A 21,638-nucleotide genomic window follows, 5' to 3' on the forward strand; every position below is an offset into this window, starting at 1 on the left:
AAAGAAACGAGACTCATTCGCGCTTTTCGGGATTCCTAATAGAACGGGCCATCCAGGAATGCGTCTCGCGATTCTCTTATTTAGACTGGCAGTATTTTTAGCGGCGAGCTCCTAACTGGAGGAAACCCTGGACATTGGGGGAACTGAAACTTTTCCCCCGAATATCTACGTTGGGAAGAATAATCCCATTAAAAAATGTCTGGAGGGAAAACATTTTCAAACGCCATCATAATTGGACGATACATTTCGAATTAAAGAAATATTTCTTTGGTTCAATGAATTTTTTTTTTTTTAGTTTAGTTGATTAAGCTCTTTACGAGATTTAGGAATTTCACATGAGCGTTACCTTGCCTTTAAATAGATTTTAAATTATTTTCCAGCGATGGGGAAGGTTGGCTTAAATTATCTTTACGTATGAACATTAAAAAAAATCTCATTTTGACGATATCAATTTCCGAATTTCCTTTAATTGAAGGCGACCTCGTGACGATTGGGGCGGAATGGGACGCACCGAGCGGAATTACGAGGCGTGATTTTTTTACGGCAACGAGCACGCGAATCGCGGTTTTTCGGTTTCGAGCCAAATGCAATTTCGTCATCAACCGGTGTATGGTGGAGAGAGAGAGAGAAAGAGAGAGAGAAAAAAGGGAGTAAAACCCGACACGGAGCCGCGACTCTTTTGAAGAGCGACCGGGCGAACTATTGCACGTCAAGAGGGACTCATGAAACGCGGAAAGTCCGCCGGGGAGCTGCGATATATATCCGTTTTCCCCGAGCCGATATATTTCGCGTGGAAAACACAATTCCAAGGGAGAAGGAAAGAGAGCCGAACGAATTTCATCCCATCAGCCGGCTTTTCATCAATTTTTCCCTTCGAGCGCGAGGCGTCTCCCGTATGATACGTAAAAAGGGGCGAGAAAATTCCTGGACATTAATTGGACGGTGAAAATGCGGAAAACATACGAAATACATTGATTATACGATTAGCAATATAAAATACGCTCGATCGAATATGACTTTGATTAGCATATTTTTCATCTGGGGATAGGGGGGAGGAATTTCAGAAAAAACGGCGGTATGGTTGCGAAGTAGGTGTTAACACCATACACGCTTCTCGTAATTATCTCTCGTAAATCCCGGAATTACTTGCGGAGGAAGTTTCCTCCCAAGAACATAATAAAATTCCTTTTTCTCCTTCCGGCGCGCCTATCTCGGGGAGATTTGCGATCGCTTTATTAAAACTTCCAGCTGCTACCTCTCTCTCTCTCCCTCGGCTTATTCCACATCCAGGGAGTCTCCCTCTCCTTTATTATTTCTATCCCGGCTTACTTAACTATCCCCTCGGCATCGGGGCCTTGTGAAATCATTAATTAAGGGACATTAACGACGCCTGCACTACGGAAAATCGACTTCGAGTGCCAAGAGGGGATGTACCAAGTCGGACATATTTTCTTTTTATTCTCCAAGATTTGCGGAAAATTATTAACCTCCCCTGGACGCGTTAAGAAGTCTCATACTTTTGGAATTTAACCACGCAAGGTAGAAGTCGTTACACCGAAATTACAAATTCGGTGTAATTACTTCAATTACTACTGGTAACTTCTTCTTGAAAATTTGAAAATTTTGTAAGTAAATAAAAAGGGTTTTCTTTTACGCGATAGTGATGGCAATGAAATCGCTTTTCCAAGGAAAGGTGCGGAAAGGAACACGATTTCAGGACGTGAACCCCTCTCGAGGGTGGCCTAGACTCAAGGGGTGATTTCAAACCTCATTTCCGCACATCCGTGTACAGTGGGACCGGGGAGAAAATGATTGCCAAGGCGGAGGGAGGCGGTATAAAAATGTGACGTCGAGATAAATTGCAAGATTAATTGCATTATCGCCGCAGCGTTTCCCCGCAGGGACACCTTTCAGCAATACAAATCCCCCCGGCCTATTTTCCCCTAATCGCTTGGTTTTAAAATCTCCCCAGGAGGTATTTCATCCCCCCGCCAAGACGGCAGAAATTCATGAAACTGTAATTAATTCGCTAAAAATTCTCAACTCCTGATTTAAGGTGATACGAAAGTGCCATCCGAAGGGTAGGTCTCTTTTCATAGGGTCCCGAAAATAAATGATTATACCAAAGATCCAGGGGAGAGAAATTAAAAATTCCCTACGACACAAGGGGAAAGAATGTCCGATCGATTAGTTATTAAATTACGGGGCGGGTTCGCCGTCATCTCGAGGAGGCTTTGCGCGTCCTTTAGTCGAGGTTTATTCACCTTCTTCCTCGTCCCGATCCCCCCCTGGGTGCATAATCTCTCTAACTAACCCAGGTTAAGCCGGCGTCCGCAGCTGTACCCCGTCCCATCCGCGTTTCCCTCTCTCACCGGTCGACCGGCAGTCGCTTCGCCTCTCTCCGCCGGTGGTATCTCCGTCTCTCTCGCTCTCGCGCCCATGCGGGTAGCGGCGTCTTTCTCGCTCTCGCGCAGTCAGGGCCCGCCGACCCGTGCGGGGCATCGCCGGCCGAGGGTAGTCGTGCGCAGAGGGCCGCCCCCCGCGCCAGGGGAGGCTCAGTAGCCCGTGGGCCCTCGCGGGGGGCGGACGAGACCTCGACCGATCGCGCCGGCGAGTCATCGATTCGAAAAATGACCTCCGACCCTTAGAGGATGCGCCGAGCTCCCGGTCGAAAGTTAACCGGGATCTCACCCTGAATTCAGCCTGTTCGCCAAAACCAAAATATATACATAAATATACTTTTTTATTATGCATTACTTCACGATATTTTTCTCCTTGCATTAAATAAAAAAAATTCATTGAACCAAAGAAATATGTCTCTGGTTGAAAGACATTATTCTTATCCTCAGTGCGCCGAAATAAAGATCCACTTCCAAATGAAATCATCACCACCCCCATTCCTTATAATTAATTTACATTCCCAGTTGAATTTTCTCCCAATCCTTTAATCGAGGGGAAAAAAATATATATCGATCAATGTTGATTAATACTCATTAATATCTGAAAATACGTCGGGGTAGTTAATCGATACCAGGAGAAACGTGTCAGCCAGTGATAGCGGGTGATCGGGCATTTGTACCGATATCACTCCCTGCTCTATCCGATAAGACGCGGCGCTCCGTCTCTTTCTACCCTGCAGGCGGGCGGTCGCTCCGTCCTCGTCGCTCCGCGGCCGCGAGGCCTACTGGTCCCATGGCTCCGTGGCCGGGTGCAGGGGGTGCATCGCCGGCCGAGGGTAGTTTTGCGCAGAGGGTCGCGCACTACGAGCCGCCGTTCCAACCGATTGGGGTAGTTCAGTTGCCCACAGTTGCCCGCGATTCGTCGTGGGGGTTGCACGGGAACGCAACCCCGCGAGGGCGCGACTCACGGGTACCCGATTCTCCCTCTCGCCCTCGTTCTCGACCCTTTATTTGCCGCCCTTCGTCGAGATTATCAAAGTTGATACCAACGACTCGGGGGCACTCGAGACAGTGATAACAAACCTAGGCTCGTATCCTGGAAGGTGCTGATTTTATTTCTATTCTTTAGGTGGAGAGATATCTCGCTCTCAACCCTTTTGACGCCCTGCGACATTTCGATAGGGAGAGAGATAACAGGGGAAATTCTAAGCGGTGATAACAGGGCCGCGTGTGCATTCTGGAAGGTGGAGGAATTTCTTTTCCTTCCTAGGTGTGACGTTTCTCTTGACATAGCAATTTTCTCCTGATAAGCTTGAACAGTTCGAGCAGAGATAACAGGGGCTGGGCTTTTAACCCATCCTGCGCATTTTGGAATCTCTTTTTGGGCTGACTTATCACTTGGGGTGCAGATATCCCAGTGGGGGGTGACACTTTTCCTAGTGGCCGAGTAATGGAACTCACCCATGGGAGTAAGTTGGTCGGGGCTATCAGTGACTGGGTCAACCGTGGAAAAGCACCCCTTGGGGGTGGAATCGAAAAGTGACTCACAGGAACGGGGCCGGAATCTCAAAAAGAGCGAGTCGCTAGTTTTTCGATTAAACCTCACGAGTGACTCCCATCTTAAACGCGGTTAACCCCTTATCATTAACGTCCCAGAAATTTAATTCATAAATTAAGCCAGGCAAATTGTCGACAAGGCGGGACAAACTGCTAAACATTGCAAATAAAACGAAATTAACATTTAAAAGCAAAATCTCCACTCACAAGGGAAGAATTCCCGAGCCATAGAGCGAGGTGTCGCCCCCGTGAAATTCTTATCACTCGTTTTCTTATTACCTCAATTTAATTATGAGAATTCAGTCGACAATTTTTATTGACCCTGAAGATAGGCGACTATTAGACAATCGGAAATTCGACGTACCCTGGGATATCTTTTTCACCCCCAATTTCCTTCCCAGCCCCAATCTTCGATTCGCTGGGGATGCGACCCGACTGATAACGAATGAACGATTTCTAAGAGCGGGTTTCCAAGTCGCGAAACTGGGTCGTAATGTAACTTTGTTTACTCAAATTTCGGGGTCTCGAGGGGAGGGGTAAATTTTCGATTAACAATAATGCACCTCGTCGGAAACGCAGCGGCGCGTTTATTGGCTCCGCATTGTTCGAATCTGGCGCGGTTAATTCCGCTGATCGATAGGTCATTTTGGGATCGCACTGATTAGCGCCACTTTGCCCGGAGTGTTTCGCAGATATTGATAACCCCTTTCCACCCTCACCCCGAAAGCCACCCGCGCTTTTAAACGGCGAATCGAACGGGCCGAGTGTATCGAAAACGCGTCATTTCCAGGAAATGCACTTTTCCCCCGAAAAGTGCATCTCGAGCCTTTTGCCCCAAATATCACGGATTAATGGTTTAAAGGGTTGCGATATAAGGGCGGGGGATGATGGAATGATCCACGAGCGTTTTTATATTCCGAGAACAATTGTTGCAATTTTTTGTGACAGTCTAGAATCTGATCTGAAGAGGACTTGCAACGAATTTGGGGCGCAGTTTGCAAAGGGGTGGACGTTTTTCCAGGTCACTGGGGGGTGGTAAAGGGTTAACTGCCTTTGCCAGGGACAATAAGATGCGACTGCTCGATCGCCATCCTCGTGAATAATAATGCGACGAGCGCGGGCGTGTAAATGCGCGCGCAAGTGCATGTGCAAGGCTGCACCTAGCACGTTGCATCTGCATCCCAGCAGGCATTGGGATCTATCCTGAAAAAGTATCCCGATAAAGGGCTAAATGTCGCGATAAACTATATGAGACGTCTCTTATCGTCTTCTTTCCTTATCTGCACCCGGGTGCATCGCGGCCTTGCATTTCGCCATCTGCATCCGAATTGGCAGCCAGGACGTTCGAGCCAAGACGAGAATTTCTAATCCGTCGTGAAAAGTATAAATAAAAAATACGGAATATCGCTCCGAATGATATTGGTGTCTTCGAAAGAGTCTTCGAAAACCTCGCATGCGAGTGCAACGACTGGGATGCAATTTCCACCCGCCGTGAAATTTGCATTTTCTCGCCCGCGGATGTTTCCGTAAAATATTTTATACGAAATTTGTTCGGTCCACAATAGGGTGAATATCCGTGATCAAAGCGCATGAAAAGTATAAATAAAAAATACGGAATATCGCTCCGAATGATATTGGTGTCTTCGAAAGAGTCTTCGAAAACCTCGCATGCGAGTGCAACGACTGGGATGCAATTTCCACCCGCCGTGAAATTTGCATTTTCTCGCCCGCGGATATTTCCGTAAAATATTTCATACGAAATTTGTTCGGCCCACAATAGGGTGAGAATCCGCGACTCGAAGCGCATGAAATGAAAATAAAAGGCGAGATTAATTTTCGAAAGCCTCACCCGCGAGTTTGCAGCGAACGGGATGCAATTTCCATCCGTTTTTGAATATTGCCAATTCCTCGCCCGCGGATATTGGGGAGAAATATCTCCACGGATAATTCCGCACAGCTGATCCACAATTCAGGTGGTAACAAAATGACGAGAAAAGAGGAATTTTCCAAAAAAAAAAAAGAAAAGAAAAAGGCAAACTCCCTCGCGCGTTTGGAATATCTGCCGCAACGAATTTTCCGATCTTCCGCCGAGAGCATTCGCAAAGAAACTCCGGAATCTGGGCCGAGTTATTATCGCTTATTCATGTATAAACGAATTATTAATTATCGGGCATTCAACGAGGCCGTGACGAATACGTAATTGCGGGATTTACGCGGATTGGTAGCGGAAAATCGCGACGCTCGACGTCGCCGGAATCCCGCTCGCGTCGACGCGGTCACGCGCGTGCGTGTCAAATTCCGCTTGCGGGTATTCCGTCCCTATAAAAGAAACGCAGTCCGTTTGTTCATGCATCTCGCGGACAGCGGTGGATTAATATTAATACCGTGGACGGATGGGAATAAACATTCTCTCCCTTCCCTAAATACAGCATTTAAATCGGCTCTCTTTATATTTTCTTTTTTTTTCTTTTATCTTGGTACACCCTTTCCTCTTCCCGTTTCCGCGATCTCGCATAAAAACGTACCGGCAAAGGAGCGCCGCCATAAATTAGGACTGTTTAAAGCCGCGCATTGTCCCGACAGCGCAAAAGTTATCGCGATATGTCACCAACAGCCGACCACGTGACCCGCTTCGACGTTCGCCAATGGTTTCGCGATAACTTCGATTTCCGAGGAACAAAGGTCCCCGCCACTATCTCGCCGAGCTTGATAACACACCGACCCCTCTGATAAGCCCCAGCTAGCCGAAATTGTTAATCGCTCCTGCGTGAAGACGCATTGTCTCACGACGAGAAAATTATATCGGCGAAGGGAGGACCTCGATTCGCGGTTTAGATTAAATTAATCGAACGCGCAAAGTTCGATACGAGAATCGATAAGAGGTTTCGTGTACTTTTCTAGGGTAATTATATCCCGCTCGAAAAGAATTCCCCCCTAGGATCTAAAGTACCGCTCATTGGGACACTCGGTGAAATTCCTAAAGATCCATTATTTCGGAATTTAATTTATTAGATAACCAAGGCACCCTACAATGATAAGTAAAATAGAGAAAAGGACTAGAATTGCTTAAAAAAAAAAGGAACAAAGGATACGGGGAAACAGCGAGAAGGGAACATTTCTTATTCATTGGTATTCGGGAGATCCCTCGGCAAGTGCGAACCTGGAGATGCACTGAGATGCACCTAGATGCAAGTCTGAATCTGGGAAGTTCGAGGCGCCCTCGAGAAGTCCGGAGGGGCGAGTTCGGCGATTTCCTCTCCCCGCTTCCCGTTTTCCCCCCTTTTTTCTTTTCTGGGAGGGAATGCAAGAAAAACGAATGCACGCCGTCGAAATGCTAATGGACCGGGACGTTTTTACAGGCTCGCCAACTAAAGCCGGGTCGACTAAAAGCCCCGGAAACCGTAAGAGCGACACTCGTCGAGGAAGAGCTCGTCCATGTTCTCTCACACTCGGACAGAGATGCACCCGGGCATGTCATCTGCTTCCCTCGGTGCAATCGCGACTGCAAGGGTGGGAAAAAAATCAAAAATAAAAATCAGAAGAAACCGAAAAACTTCCCATCTCACAGAGTCGATAATTTCATTCCCTCATCGACGATTCCATTAATTTATAAACTAAAAACGGTCCCAATTTTCAAAAAGATTTTTCCGAGGACGAAAACGGATACAATTGAGGATTTCCCTTCCTTTTTTTAATTTCAGGAATTTGACGGGGTGCCTTTCCCAAAATTTATTTCCGGGGTTAGGGATGGATTTTTTATTTAATAGCGATATCAATTTCTTCGTGGGATTTTTTTCTCTCTCCAGGGGGATGATGCTTTCATTCATCGTTAATTTTGTTATCTCGTCGAGCATTTCTCTTCTCTCTAAATTTCTCTCAGGGTGGATCGTTTTTTATCCCGACGGGGCCGTCGAAGAAGGGGCTGATAGAATGACTGCATCCTTCGGAAATTCAATATGCCGAAATTGGCCAGCTCGGAAAGGGGTTAAGTGGGCAGATAGGGGGTAGCTAAGGGCACGTGATAGAAGGGCCTCGGAAAATTCCTAGGGAAAAAGAATCGCCGGGGATCGGTCGAGTGCCCGAAGAAAAATCCCCCCGGAATTCTTGCTCGGGTGCACCCTTTTAGTGCTCTGCTGATGCAGCTCGGTATCCGCGCTTTTTACGAGATTACATCGGTGCGTTACATCGATCCGGGAGTTCCGCTCGGTGCATTCTAGTTGCACCGTTTTCAGACCGGCGACCATCACTCCACGCTCGAAATTTCAAGATACGAGTTAAAGGGAGAGAAGCCAGACAGAGCCCTGTGTAACTCTTTTTTTTTTTCCCCATATCCTAGCCAGAAAAAATGGACGTACGGTGAAATTTGCGAATATTAACAGCCCGATAACGATTGTTTTATATGTTGACGATTTTTAATTAAGTCGCTGATTTCTAGTTGCACCGTTTTCACACCGGCGACCATCACTCCACGCTCGAAATTTCAAGATACGAGTTAAAGGGAGAGAAGCCAGACAGAGCCCTGTGTAACCCTCTTTTTTGTATTTTTTTTATCCTAGCCAGGAAAAATGGACGTACGGTGAAATTTGGAAATATTAACGGCCCGATAACGACTGTTTTATAAGTTGACGATTTTTAATTATCTTCCCACGCACTTCTACGTAATTTGCAATTTTTCATACGCGTCCCTCGATCGCAAATAACAAAACGCTGCATTAAGTTTAGCCGGGAAAAATTGGTGTAGGGGGTTAACAAGGGAATTGAGGGAAAAAAGGGGGACGTTTCGTGGAGTCCCGAGGGATGCGAATCGCGATCACCCCTCGAGGCCGAGGGGTTGAAAAGGGCGGCGAAAATTGGTGGGAAATGTCGGAGATCGCTCGGCGAGGTGTGAAGAGGGAAAACGAGTCGGCGGAAAAGATTCTCGAGGGGAGGGAAAAAAAAAGTTGTGGACTTTCCGGGAAGAGGGTGGAATCCCTTCGCGGCCTAAGGGGCGAAAACGAGAGTAGCAAGAGGGAGGAAGGGGATTCCTGAAATCCTTTTCAAAATAAATTTCAAGAAAAAAGAAGAAGAGAACATGGGGGGAAAAAATCACCATCCCCATATTTCGGGGTAGCTTTTCCTCCGAAGGGGTGAAATTTTGGGTGGCACAATCTCAACTGTGACTTCCAGAGGATCGAGTTGAAGGAGAATTCGAAGAGGGACGACTTACAGTCTCCATAGAGAGGATCAAGAAGAGGGGAGAGAGAAAGAAGAGGACAGAAGGGAGACACAGAGAAGGTGGAAATGCTCGCAGGCGATAAGGGATGACAATAAACCCTGGGGCTCGACAGTAACCCGCCGACGGTGGAAGTAGTGCGGAGAGAAATCCGCGAATACGGAAGGAAACCGCGGGGAGCCAGGTCGGACCATCGATGACTACTTCCGGTACTTCCGGCGTCTCCACCGGAAACAACCCTTACGAGAGCAAGCCCGAAAAAAAAACGAAGCGCGTGAAACGATCCTAGAAACAGACGGAATTAGATAAAATCCGAGAAAAGAATAGTGGATAAAGAATGTGGAATTAAAACCCAGGATGAAGACCCGAGGGGGTAAAAAATTCGATGAAGTAAGTGCTAACAAAGTCCGAGACAATGACACGAAGAAATAGAAAATGCATACGGGATGTACAATTGAAATTCAAAATGAAGTCACGAGGGAATAAAAAATCGACGAGGAAGGTATAATTATGAATCGGAGATGAAGAAAATCCCGAAAATCTCGAGATAGAGGATCACGGACCGAGGAAATTGATTCGGTAAAAGCGGAAGGAAGGGCAAAGAAGCGATGATAAAAAGGGGCGAAAACGACGACGCGATGAGGACCCTTCGCGGCGAAGACGACGGAAGGGGTGCTCCGGTCGATTATATCGATTACATCGATTACATCGATTTATGATCGGGACTTCGCGGCGAGTGGCGAGGGAGGAATGATAATATCGTTGATAATTCGTCCCGGGGCCGATAAGTGCGAAAAGGGGGAGGAAACGCGAAGGGGATGCTGGATGGAGGGAAGTACCGAGAGGTACTTTTATTAAGTGCGAGGATTACGGACCGATTATGCTATCGGATGAGGAACTAGAGTGTCGAAAATGGGTGGCTCCGTCGAGCGGTGATTCGTGAGGCCGGAAGTGCGAAAGAGAGAAGAGGAAATGTCACTGCATCACAAGTACTACGTGAGTAACGATAAATCATTTCCCCTCGGCATGCTATCAGAATTCATCCCTTTAATTTTTTTTCTCCTTTTAAGCGTCATATCATTCTACGTGTATCATTACGTGGACATCGGGAAAGCACGGCGATTAAAGGCGATCCAGGATACGTGCGATCGACGTCACGGCTCGTTAATTGCGACCTAGCGACGTAATTGGATTTACCGGTCAAAGGGTTAACGGAGAAGGGGGTGAGAGATTTTCGGATAGGCGGAATCGAGGCCACTCCGAGAATTCGGAAAATGTCCTCTCCGAGGTGAGAGGGCGACCCTCGGGGTAAGAATCGGGGGGATGAAATTGAACGCGAGAGGGAGCCCGACGACAATAATACGGCCAATTCGAGCCCGCCGACGCCATTATCGCGCGCAACGAGCGGGACCGGTACATAATAGATAAGCGCGAACCGGACAAGTCCCGGACCGATATCGACCCCGAAACCGTCCACGCACCCCTTCCTTGGACATCCTCGAGAATCCCCGGGAATTACCGGGATGTACGAGTTTACCCTCCAATTTGGTCCCCATTACCATAACCTCTCCGAGGCTTCGCGAAACGTAGACCAATGGGGTGCGGAACCCCATAAAAGGTCGTTTTCGATAGAAGGGATGGTAGGGCATTGATCTTTTTACATTTTATTATAAAAAAGAATTTAGAGTGTTTTCAGGGAATCGAAAGGGAACCGTGGATTTTTTTACCCGTGAAATACCGAAATTTTGTAAACCCTTCATAGAAATTATTTCCGTGAGTTATGTTCTTGCGAGGCGCTAGGCGGAGGAGATCCGTCTCCGCCGACGGCTCGGACCCGACTGCGCTCTCTCGGCGATTGACAGTGACGACGATCGGTCGGGCTTCGACAGTTGCATCCCAAGATGGGACACCTCGAGTGCGTTTTTGACCGCGGTCCAAGGTACACTCTGCCCGCGAATAGCGGATGACTCAGTCGTCCCGAGCGCGGTATATTTAAAGTTCCGAGGCGACCAAAAGAAAAAAAAAAAGGAAATCTCAAAAGGGAAAAAACCCATGGAAAAGCACCGCGAGAGCAACTCGACTCGAGCCTGCATCGACCCGGGCACGCAATTTGCACGCCTGAAAGCTCCAAAAACCCGGAGCTCGTGCAAATTCCCAGCTGACCCGTGCCGAAATGTGCGAAACGTTTAAAATATCGAAAATCCCAGGAAAAACCCATTCTTCCATTCAATACCCACTTAACTCCAATTTAATTTGATAACAGAGTCGATTTAACCCGACGATATAATTTCCTAGAGATTTCCACGGTTAGTTAGTTAATCGCGGATTATCCGATCGGTATTTCGTCGTCTTCTCGGAAGTCCCTTTTTCTCTTCTCCTCTCGATGGCCATTTTACGATCCCTCCTCGGTAGTAAAGCGGTTGTCATTTTTTCCCGAGGGCCTTATCGGCGTACCTCTTCCGCGTGGCAAAAATCGCGTCCCTATGGTGTGCCCCATTAATTCCGGGAATTCTTTTACGATCCCCCCCCCCCCCCGGGGGGGGGGCAGTAAAGTCGTCTCGAGCTTTTTCAAAAGTGGCCCGGTTTGCGTTCCTCCCGTGGCCGAAAGCACAGGAGGGGTGCGACCGGAACGGCTAAACGGTAAAACGTTTACTGCTCGTTGTTGCGCGGTGTCTTCGTACCTGTATATATTTTATACATATACATACATATAATCACGTATACGTGTACACACACACGCGGGTATTTACGAACTACCGGGTGTCGCAAACGTAAAACCCTCGTAAAACAGCCGTAAAGCCCGTAAAAAACTGTCACCCGAGGAGAGCAGCCTCGCAGGACTCGAGGATCCCGATCGCGTGGAGATGTTCGTTAAAAAAGGAAGAAAAAAGGAAAAAGAGCTGGAAAAATGGATGAAAATAAAAAACGAGGCGCGCATTAAGGACGATCTGTCCGATCGGTACCCTAGGTCAAGGATGAAACGTACAGAAAATATGAAAAAAAAAATTGTGCACAAACCACGTGAAACTAAATCGAGTTAATTTAATAGGAAGATCGCGGGGGAGAGAAGTAAGGATCCTGAAATGGAATGAAGGCGGAATTAAATCCCGATATTTGTGCCCAACCTCCGGAAAACTCTCTCGTACTCCATAACGCTTGTCTCGTCCGTAAGTTAAGAAGTTAAGGATTTCCATAATTTCACGCCTCGCCTGGCTCGCTCGAGCTTAGGGGACTTTATGGCTGAAACAACCTCGATAAGAACCCGGGACGGCTCCCGGTCTAAGAGAGGGTGCACTGGGTACAAAGTAAGGCACCCTTATCCCTTAACTCACCCGGGAGGAGATACGTTTCCTCGGCGAGGACTTTTATCAAAACCTCTCAGGATATCCCGAGATACTGCGCGAGGTGTATGAATATTCTAGTCGCATTGATTGGACGTTCTAATCGAGGATAATGAGGAATCCCCTAGCCGGGAACCTAGTAACCTTAAGGGGACGAGAAAGTGGGGGATCCGAGGGATAAAAATCCTTCAGGAATTTCACGCGAATTTTTCGAGCTATTCTTTCTACCACGATTTTGTGTATACCTATTACGACCAAAAGATTTCGACGAGCTGGAGGAAAATGATACCGGTAAATAAATTTAACAATTATTATACGAAAACACGAAACATTAATTGAGAAAGAATTATTAAACTTCGATAATAATTCCAAGTGAAAATTTTAAAAGGTGTCTTTTGACACCTTTGGTGGGAATAGTGTTAAGGGGGACTGTTTTTTTCTTCTAATTCGGGGGGTGGAGTCGCACCCTCCGGGAATACAGTCCCCGGAAAAGGGAGATCCTCTCCCGAGGTCCAGGTTTTGTTACCCCAGGATCCCAAGATATTCAGCCGAGGGTTACACAATGGGGACAAACGCGGCCCACATTCGTCGCGCTTAGACAAACGTGGCGGCCGAGGCCAAGAACAAAAGGAGGAGCACGTGTTTACGCCCACGCCAAAGAGCGAGAGGAAAGAGGAAGGGAGGAGAACCGGGTTTCGCGGGAGAAAAAGTTTGCCCCACCTCCTAGACGAGATCTGGGATCGCCATAACCGAAGAGGGAACGAGTTTCTCGAGGGGACTTTCGAGCAGACTCGATGGGCGAAGTATATCATTTCCTCTTTTCTTATTATTTTCATTTTCATCTCGTACAAGGATCTAGAAAAGAACGCGATCGGCACATCGGAGGGCACGAAAGGGTGGTAGAAAAAAAAAAAAGAAAAAAAGAATTCCACCCAAATTCATAGAAATATTTCCCTCGGTTCAATGAATTCTCGCCTCGTGGGATTTATTACACGGAAATCATATTAATTGGATTAAAACTAAATGCACGACGTACGAGAGGTAAGCTCGACTCCGAAAAGGAGAAATCCAGTCTGCAGGGTCGTTAAAAAAAAAACAAGAGGAATGAAGAACGTAGGTGTGTGCATAATTCCGCGGAAACGGGAAACGGGAAACGGGAAACGGGCCTCCGGCGTATTCGCGATAACCCGAGCTAAAGCGTTCCGCAAGGTCTGCCAAGTGTCGCGGAAAACGGGCCGCAGGGACGATTTCGTTGATTTTCCCCAAAAAAGAGCGGAGGGCCGTCAGAAGACGGGCAAAACCAAAGCCAGAAGTCCTCGTCCCCGGGATGCCCTCCCTTAACAGGAATAAAAAGTAAAGAAATAAAAATCTAAAAAGAAATAAAAAACGAAACAACCCTCTTCGAAAAGTCCAAGACAAGCAATTCCTCCCCCCCGTTGATAGGATATCTTTGTTCGAGCGGCCATCTCCGTCGCCCTGGAGTTCCGTTTCCGCCATCCGGCGAGGTTTTCCGCCACCGAGGGGCCGGGGGGTGAATCTGCCCCATCCGGGGGGAATAAAGAGCCCGGGGGAAGTTTGTGCTCCCTGGGGGGGGGAGGTTCGGGATTCGTAAATTGCGGGGCCTATCGAGGGGGGGTGCAGGGGAGCGAGGGAGCCCGCCAGGGTGGGCAGGCAAAGGGGTAGGCAGATAGGCAGGCGAGGGGGTGGGTCTACTGCCAAAACCCGCGACCCAGATACCGATCGACCCACCCACACCGACGTCCCGGCGGGTACTGACGGCCCGAGCGGCGCAGACGCACGCGATCGCGCCCACTGCGCACCGCCACCTCGGTCCCTCTCTCTCTGGCACCCGGTTCGTCCGATCGCGCCCTCTCTCTCGCACGCCCTCCCACCACCCACTGCCCGCCACACAACCCTTAACCCACCGCGGAGGGGGTGCGCGCCCAAGAGGTGTATCCCCGGGAGAGAATCGGACCAGCGCGTGTGCACGCGTACGTGTGCCCCCGCGTGAATAATTACTCCCCGCGAGCTACTTCCCCCCTTCTGGAAAGGGGGAGGGGAGGATAAACCGAGGCCTGTTTGCAGAAAAATTCCCCTATGTAAATCGCCGACGGAAATTCGTTTCGAGGGCCGCACTGGCCTGGAGACTCGCTGGGATTTTTGGGAACACGCGTGGGAGAATATCGGGGAATGGTTGAGAGTGCATGGGAATGATTTAGGAAAGGGATGTTTAGTGGGGAAAATATTGGATTAAAATATTTATCGGTTAAAGCGAGCCTCGACACCAGGGGACAGTTCTTCGGTAGGACGCATCGGTGCATCGATGCGATTGAAGTGCACTTAAGTGCATCGCTTGCGGGATGTCGAGGGCCACTTCGGTGACCCTCGGGACGAGTTATTGGAATTGGAGAAAATGCTGGGATACCGTCGTGCATTCACTTTGCCGGGATTTAATTATACATATACGTATTAAATTACATGTACACATTAAATGTACGTATACATCGATGTGCACGGGGTCGATAAGGCTGGGTCTTTGAAGATTCGTGGGACCGAATGGCTTTAGAGACGACGATGGGACAAATCTCGGTCCGCTGCAGGAAGTATTACACCAAGACTCGATATTGCAAGACCTGGATCAAGACTCGAAAGTTCAAGATCAAAATCAAGACCAGCAACTTTTGGTCTCGATCTTGCACTTGCTCATTGCTATTCCCATAGGGCGTAGGTAACGCCGGGTCATACGACTCTTGTAATCAGGCAATGTACCATGCCGTCCACTTCGGTGCATTAGCCCGACTGAAGTGCACTCGAGGGCCCGCTGCACTTTTCCCTCTGCGTAGATCTAAGTTCGGTCCACCTCGCAAACTTCCGCAACGACAGGAAAAATGCACCCGACTTCGAGTTGGGAATCCTCCCCCCCGTCGTATCGTTTATTTGAGCAAAATAATGAAATTAAGGTGATGCACCGAAATAAAGGGAAAAAAAAAAAAAAGAGTCACCGAATCAAACAAATATTCCCTTACTTCGAAGGATAAGTTTCATAGAAGAATTTAGATAAAATCCCATGATCTTCGCGGGACTACCACCGGTCTTCTTTGGTGAAACATCCAGCTGGTAAACGAGCCTAAGTGCCCAGTTATGCGAGTAGTTGCGCAATATTAACGAAACCGATCCGAGCCGAAGTTAAGCCTGACCTAAATCTGCTGATAATGGTTATGGGGCTATCACCCGATGCGCAACCCGGAGGGAATGGCCCTTCAACGAGCCATGAAATTTCGCCCCGTTTAAAAGTGCCATTTAATTATCAATTTTTTTTCCTTCTCATACATGCGACGAGTTCACGCAACGGGCTCAAGGTAACTAGAAAACTGAGTAATTGTTTTAATAAATCGACAGAAAGTCACTTCGTCGGCATTTCCTACCCTGACAAAAGGCATTGCTCTATACTCGTATGAGCGCCAGATAACAGATTAATTCGGTAATCGCGAAATTCCGCGTTTCTAGAACGCAAGTGCGTATCTCGAGGAGGGATGAACCGCCCCGTTTAAAAGTGCCATTTAATTATCAATTTTTTTTCCTTCTCATACATGCGACGAGTCCATGCAACGGTATCAAGGTAACTAGAAAACTGAGTAATTGTTTTAATAAATCGACAGAAAGTTACTTCGTCGGCATTTCGTACCCTGATAAAGGGCATCGCTCTATACCCGTACGAGTGCCAGATAACAGATTAATTCGGTAATCGCGAAATTCCGCGTTTCTAGAACGCAAGTGCGTATCCCGAGTAGAGATGAACCGTCTCGAGGAAGGTGGAGGAGTGAGCCCTCACGTCCTCGGTATCCGAATTCAATTCCTGGGAATCTCCGAGGGAATTCCGCGGGAGTATTTCATTGTTTCCGGGCACGAGCCGTTCCTCGAACGGTTGCTTCCGAAATGAATGCGAACATTAATCCACGGTTTAAGCTCCTTACATGCTGCATAAAAGAGTGGCCGTGCATAATCTCGGCTGACACACATTTACATGGGCGCACATTTTACGTGGGATTAGCACTACCCCTTTCTCGCCAAAATGCGAGATTACCGTCGAGGTAACGTGTAAACCGACATACCCCCCCGTAACGAGCTGGCACACGTAATCTCCACCCACCACCCAACAACCTAAAATCCCGAAGTGAGATCTGAGATATTTCCAGATTTTCGCATCTCGCGTAATGCCAATTGCAAGTACACCCTCCGCGTGACGAGCACATACCGCGATCGAGCTCACGGGAAAATTCAATCGATCGGACCAAATATGTTTCCGCGGATGAAGAAATTTGAAGAATCTGCTGAAATTTCCCCCGAGGGTGAAGGGGGAAAAAAAAATGAAGAAAAGCGAGGGAAAAAAAAAGAGGAAAACGCCCTCAACCTTGTTCTCGGGAGGCGGGGAGACGGGCCTTCTCTCGTTAAGCCCTCGAGACCTCCGAGCAAAAGCTCGGGGTGCTTACTTTTATAATGGAACGAGTAGGCAAAGGAAGCCTCGAGTCTACGGAAGGGCCATCCACAGTCAGCGTTTTGCGGGACGATCTCCGGCCAAAAGCGGGATAACACGCCGACACGTCGGCCCGACTTTCGATCGACACGGCCCCCCGACGCTCTAAACTTAACCCTTACAAGTTTGTGGGACAATCCGTTTATGCATATTAACCGCCGCGGCGTCGTAGGCGCAGGTTTATACGACTTCTCGCCCTCATGAAATATAATGGCGTTACGTCAAAGTTCAAGATTACGCGTCGACCCGAGGTCCCACCTCCGTCTAACCCTAACCGCGTTAATCAGGCGCCTTGCCCCCGCAATCGGGGTGGTACATACATTTTTCTCAATTCAATTACACGAGAGTACAATTAACATGGAAATTAAGAGGACGTGAAAGTGGCATCCGAAGTCTCAATCGTTCATGAAAACTCGGAGGGCCTAAGACAACTCCTGAAACTCGCGAGATTTCATTTCTTTTCGTAATAAAAAAAAAAAAAAAATTAGAAAATTTCTACGAACAAATCATTAAAGAATTAAAATTCTACGGGGGTCAGGACCATCTTTGTAGCTTCCGTGTTCGCATTGTCGGGTTTGAAAACGATCCGGTGGACTCGGTCCCGAGGAGAAGAGTCTCATAAGCGAAACCTCTTCTCGTCACTTTCACGTCCCCTTAATTTTGATGTTAATTGTATAATATATATATGTGCCCATAATTATGAAAGTGGTCTAAGTCAAAATTAAAAAAAAAAATGAGTTTATAAGTTATTTCACGCCATATATATTTCAAACGAAATTAATTCAATGTAATTTCGAAACAAAAAATATATGACTTAGACCACTTTCATAATTATGGGCACATATGATATAATAATCCCCTTAACGAGGGTGACTAAGAAATAACGCAACGTTAACATCTTCATCCTGGGATGCAGGAAGGGTATGTCAAACTCGGCCGGTCGAGCGAGACCTCGAGGACGGCCTGCGCCATCGAGGGCCGGAAAAATGGGGAAGAAGTGCTCCGTTAATCTCCCCCGGCGAGGGGGTTCCAGAAGGGAGGATGTCGCGTACGTGCACGAGGGCTCGCCTAGTAAAAAAAGGTCCGTCGGGGCCAAAAGATGCATCTCGAGAGCGGTGCATCCCGCGGGAGATGTTCCCGCAGGAGGCCGCGGCGAGGATAGGTCGGCCCGACGGCCGAACTCCGCTTGGCAAGAATACAGAGGCGTGATTTATGAAACAATTTCCCCTAGCCTCTAAACCTACCCCGGGTCTCCTGGCGACACGGGGCCTTTCTCATCCGGGATCGCTTTGGCACCGGGTATACGCTCCGGTCAAAGGAGCAGCAAAGTAGCGGCTAAAAGCCATAAAAAGAGGGCCGCCGGGAAACGGGGGGGAGGCGAAAAAGAGGAGAAGAAAGGGGAAACCGCGGCGCCTGCTTATTACTTTTGCGACGGCTTTTTAGCACTCGGGGTTGCCTCGCTCCGCGGTGCGCCTCGTTTTCGGCTTGTTTCACGAGTATCGCCCCACCGCAACTCGAGTTCGCTCCTCAAATATGCTCTCACGGCCCGTCATTTACCTTCCCTCGGCCCGGGACGCGGTTGCGCTCCCTTAAAACTGCATTTTATATACGCAAGTAAAGGGTGGACCAGCGATTCGCGGCCCGGACGCTACCGCGTACCTGTTGCGGATCGGCCGCTACTCGGCGCAGCGACGAGGTGCGGGGACAACGATGAGTCTTAAGGGGATGCCAAAGTAGCATCTGAGAAGCCAATCGTTCATGAAACTCTCCTCCGAACTGAATCTCACGAATCCTTTCAAACTCTACAACGTGAATGCGGAGGCCTTAAGGTAGGTCCTGAAACGCATGAAATTTCTTTTTTTTTTTTATAAAAAAAAATATTGAAAACATCTGTAAAGAAATTTTTCGAGTGCCAGGACCTTCTTCATAGCTTCCACGTTCACCCTGTCATGTTTGAAGCGACTAGGTTCATTCAGTTCGGGGAAAAGTTTCATAAACGAAACATCTTAACGCCACTTTCGTATCACCTTAATGACGATAACCGCGATTGCGTACATAGAATACACGGGTGTACGCAGAAGGGAGGAGAGATTGTCGTCCGAGGCTCCCCTTCTTTCGAAATAGGGTAAGCTAAATCCGGTCCGAATCGAAGTCCTCTAAATGGCCCGATTATGGGGTACGGACGAGGGGGTCGTCAAGGGGGAACACTCGCGGGGGGCGAACCACCCCCGCGAACTTCGCGATCAAACGACGAGTAATTTCCCCGAATTTCCGCAGTTCCTGGAGGGGTGCCCACCCTTCGTAGAGGGGGTGCATCCTCCATCGAGAAGATCGTTACGCTCGCAAATTGGAATTGCGACTAGCTCCCTGGAGACCCTCCACCCCAGGGATATTAAATAATCCCTCCAAGAACCTCCCCTAAACCCCGTGGAAATTCGATTTCGCAGGCACTTCCGCCCTCCCATTGGCTATTTCGCGCCCTAAAAAAAAATAAAATAAAAAAATGGTCCAGCTAAAGGACTCCCCTTATTCAAACTAGAAATATTTAAATTATTAAACACCCCCCTCACCATTTTTCGGGGTAGAAATATCAATTATTTCCAGCAAGGTATTACCTGGTCGCGGTGATACGTAAATCTACGTACAGTAATATTATATATATAAATATATATATGTTATTCACCCTTATTCAACCGAATATCTTTCCGCGCGTAACATTGAGGGGGATGTTTCCTTTAGCGCCGATTCGCCTTTTACGATTTCGATTTTACCCCCTTTCGTTTTTCTCTCCGCGGAAGACCGCCGATTTAACCCGTTCCTCGCCGTTCCAGTTCCCTCCGACGTTCTCGCCCCTAGGCAGGATAGGGCGGCCATTGATCGGTTTTAATTTCCGCCCCTGTCGAAATAAATCGAGCCCCCGGAAACACCGAGCTGCCGCCGTCGAACCGACCGAGCCTGGCCACCTGATCGATGCAGGCAATATTTCAAAATACCCCCCCACCACCCCCCGGTATACGTGTCTTCTTTCTCTCGTTACTTTCCCCAACTTCCTTTTTTTTTTTGTTATTTTTCCAGTTTTTTTCCTCCACATTTTATAAATCATCCCAGGGCGGAATCGAGGGCAGTCCCGGGGGATTCTTTCACCCCGCGACTTGGTCCATCGATACCTCTCGGGGGTGGGTCTGACACTGACGGAATATATTGCAAAAATGCCCGAGCAATTAACCCCTTCTCGCGAAAGACCGGGAGGGATCTTCCCCCATTTAGCCATCCATCAATTGGGGATGAATTTATTTTCCAAGGGATTCCCGGGGATTCCGATGCTCCTCGAGAGGGATGCTCTCTCATCCCTTGAGGCGTCACGAAAGGGTCATTCCATATGTACACATAGAAACGTCAAACCCCCTGGAAGTTGTCCATCACCCTCCGATGACTATCGACGCGCTGCAAGTGGATTTAATGGACCGGCATCCGGAAAGCTCTCGGTTTCCTGGGCTTAAACGCCACCCGGGGGATGACGGGCAAAGAGTTTCCACGAGTTTAAAGGGTTTATTCCGAGGAAGAGAACACAGGGGGTGAAGGAGACTCGGGCCAGGTCGCGGTTTGACTCGGGATGCACTCATTCTCCCGCGAGTCCACGGCCGATCAACCCTTTCCTCTATTTTCCGCAAATGTGACGGGATGAATAAATTACCCACGACCGGGGAAACTTAATTCAAATCGTACGATAACAACGGAACCGTTGAGGTATAAACAGAAAACATAAATAATAATTACCTATCATCAAGAAGAAATAAGTCTCATATTTCTTAGCACGCAAACTACCCTTCCGTGGCAGGACTTTCGCGTAATGGAATGAGTCTTGGGTCGAAAGGAAAGTCTGGGAAAATTTTTTCCTAACCACGATACGTGCATTTCGTGGGGTGTGCAAGCTCGCCGCAGATCAGAAGCGAGATGCACCCCGAGGCACCCCGTTGGAAAGAAAAGCTCTCTCGTACGTGTCTCTGACGTGCGCGCACGCTTTCGCGGTGAGGTAGGTCAGGGTTCCACCCTACCCAGTCCCCCTCTCTCTTTTCCTCCCCCCGAGAGGCGCAAGAGGGAGCGAGAGGGTGGAATCGCCGGGAGGAAAATTTACGACGAGGGTGGAGGGATCCTTTCCAAATGGGAGGCCGAGACGTGACCGAATTAATTATCGGTTTTCCTTTCGGTCCCTGTATCACTCTGGGTGCCTTTCGGCGTTTTCCCTCTTTTTTCCATCTCCCTTTTTCCCTCCCCCCCACCAGGGCACCCCGCCCCCTCCCATCGGTTCGCTCCTTCCCAGCCTTCGCGTTTAACCCAGAAAAACTATTTTACAAAGGAAGCACTTCCCGAATCGAGAGATCCAACCCTTCCGCCACCCCTTTTCCGCCCCCCTAAGCTCCCTCGAAATTTTCGGCTTCCAACCCTCCCGGTCACCGAGTTACGCTTTTTCCTCCCTCTTCCGTTCTCTCCTTCTTTATTTTCCGGATTATAATTCCGGGATTTAAACCCGGGCCTCAACCCTCTCCTACGATTACCGAGTTTCACCGGATCGACTAAGGGATGCTCCGCCGGGA

The 21,638-nt window shown here is 48.4% G+C and overlaps 2 protein-coding genes across 2 annotated transcripts in view; one reads left to right on the plus strand and one right to left on the minus strand.

Annotated features, from left to right (window-relative positions):
- The window catches only part of LOC105702413 (mediator of RNA polymerase II transcription subunit 20), an 81,060-nt gene that overhangs the window by 10,569 nt on the left and 48,853 nt on the right, over positions 1-21,638 (minus strand). The window lies entirely within an intron of this gene.
- Positions 10,095-21,638, plus strand: part of LOC105702411 (facilitated trehalose transporter Tret1-2 homolog) — a 52,309-nt gene continuing 40,765 nt past the window's right edge. Inside the window, exon 1 of the mRNA XM_012429962.1 lies at positions 10,095-10,164. Coding sequence (XP_012285385.1) covers positions 10,141-10,164 — 24 coding nt within the window. The 5' untranslated portion in view covers positions 10,095-10,140. The remainder of the gene's footprint in view (positions 10,165-21,638) is intronic.

Source organism: Orussus abietinus, unplaced genomic scaffold, assembly GCF_000612105.2.
Source record: "Orussus abietinus isolate OABI.00-Male unplaced genomic scaffold, Oabi_2.0 scaffold17, whole genome shotgun sequence".
Taxonomy (NCBI): Eukaryota; Metazoa; Arthropoda; class Insecta; order Hymenoptera; family Orussidae; genus Orussus; species Orussus abietinus.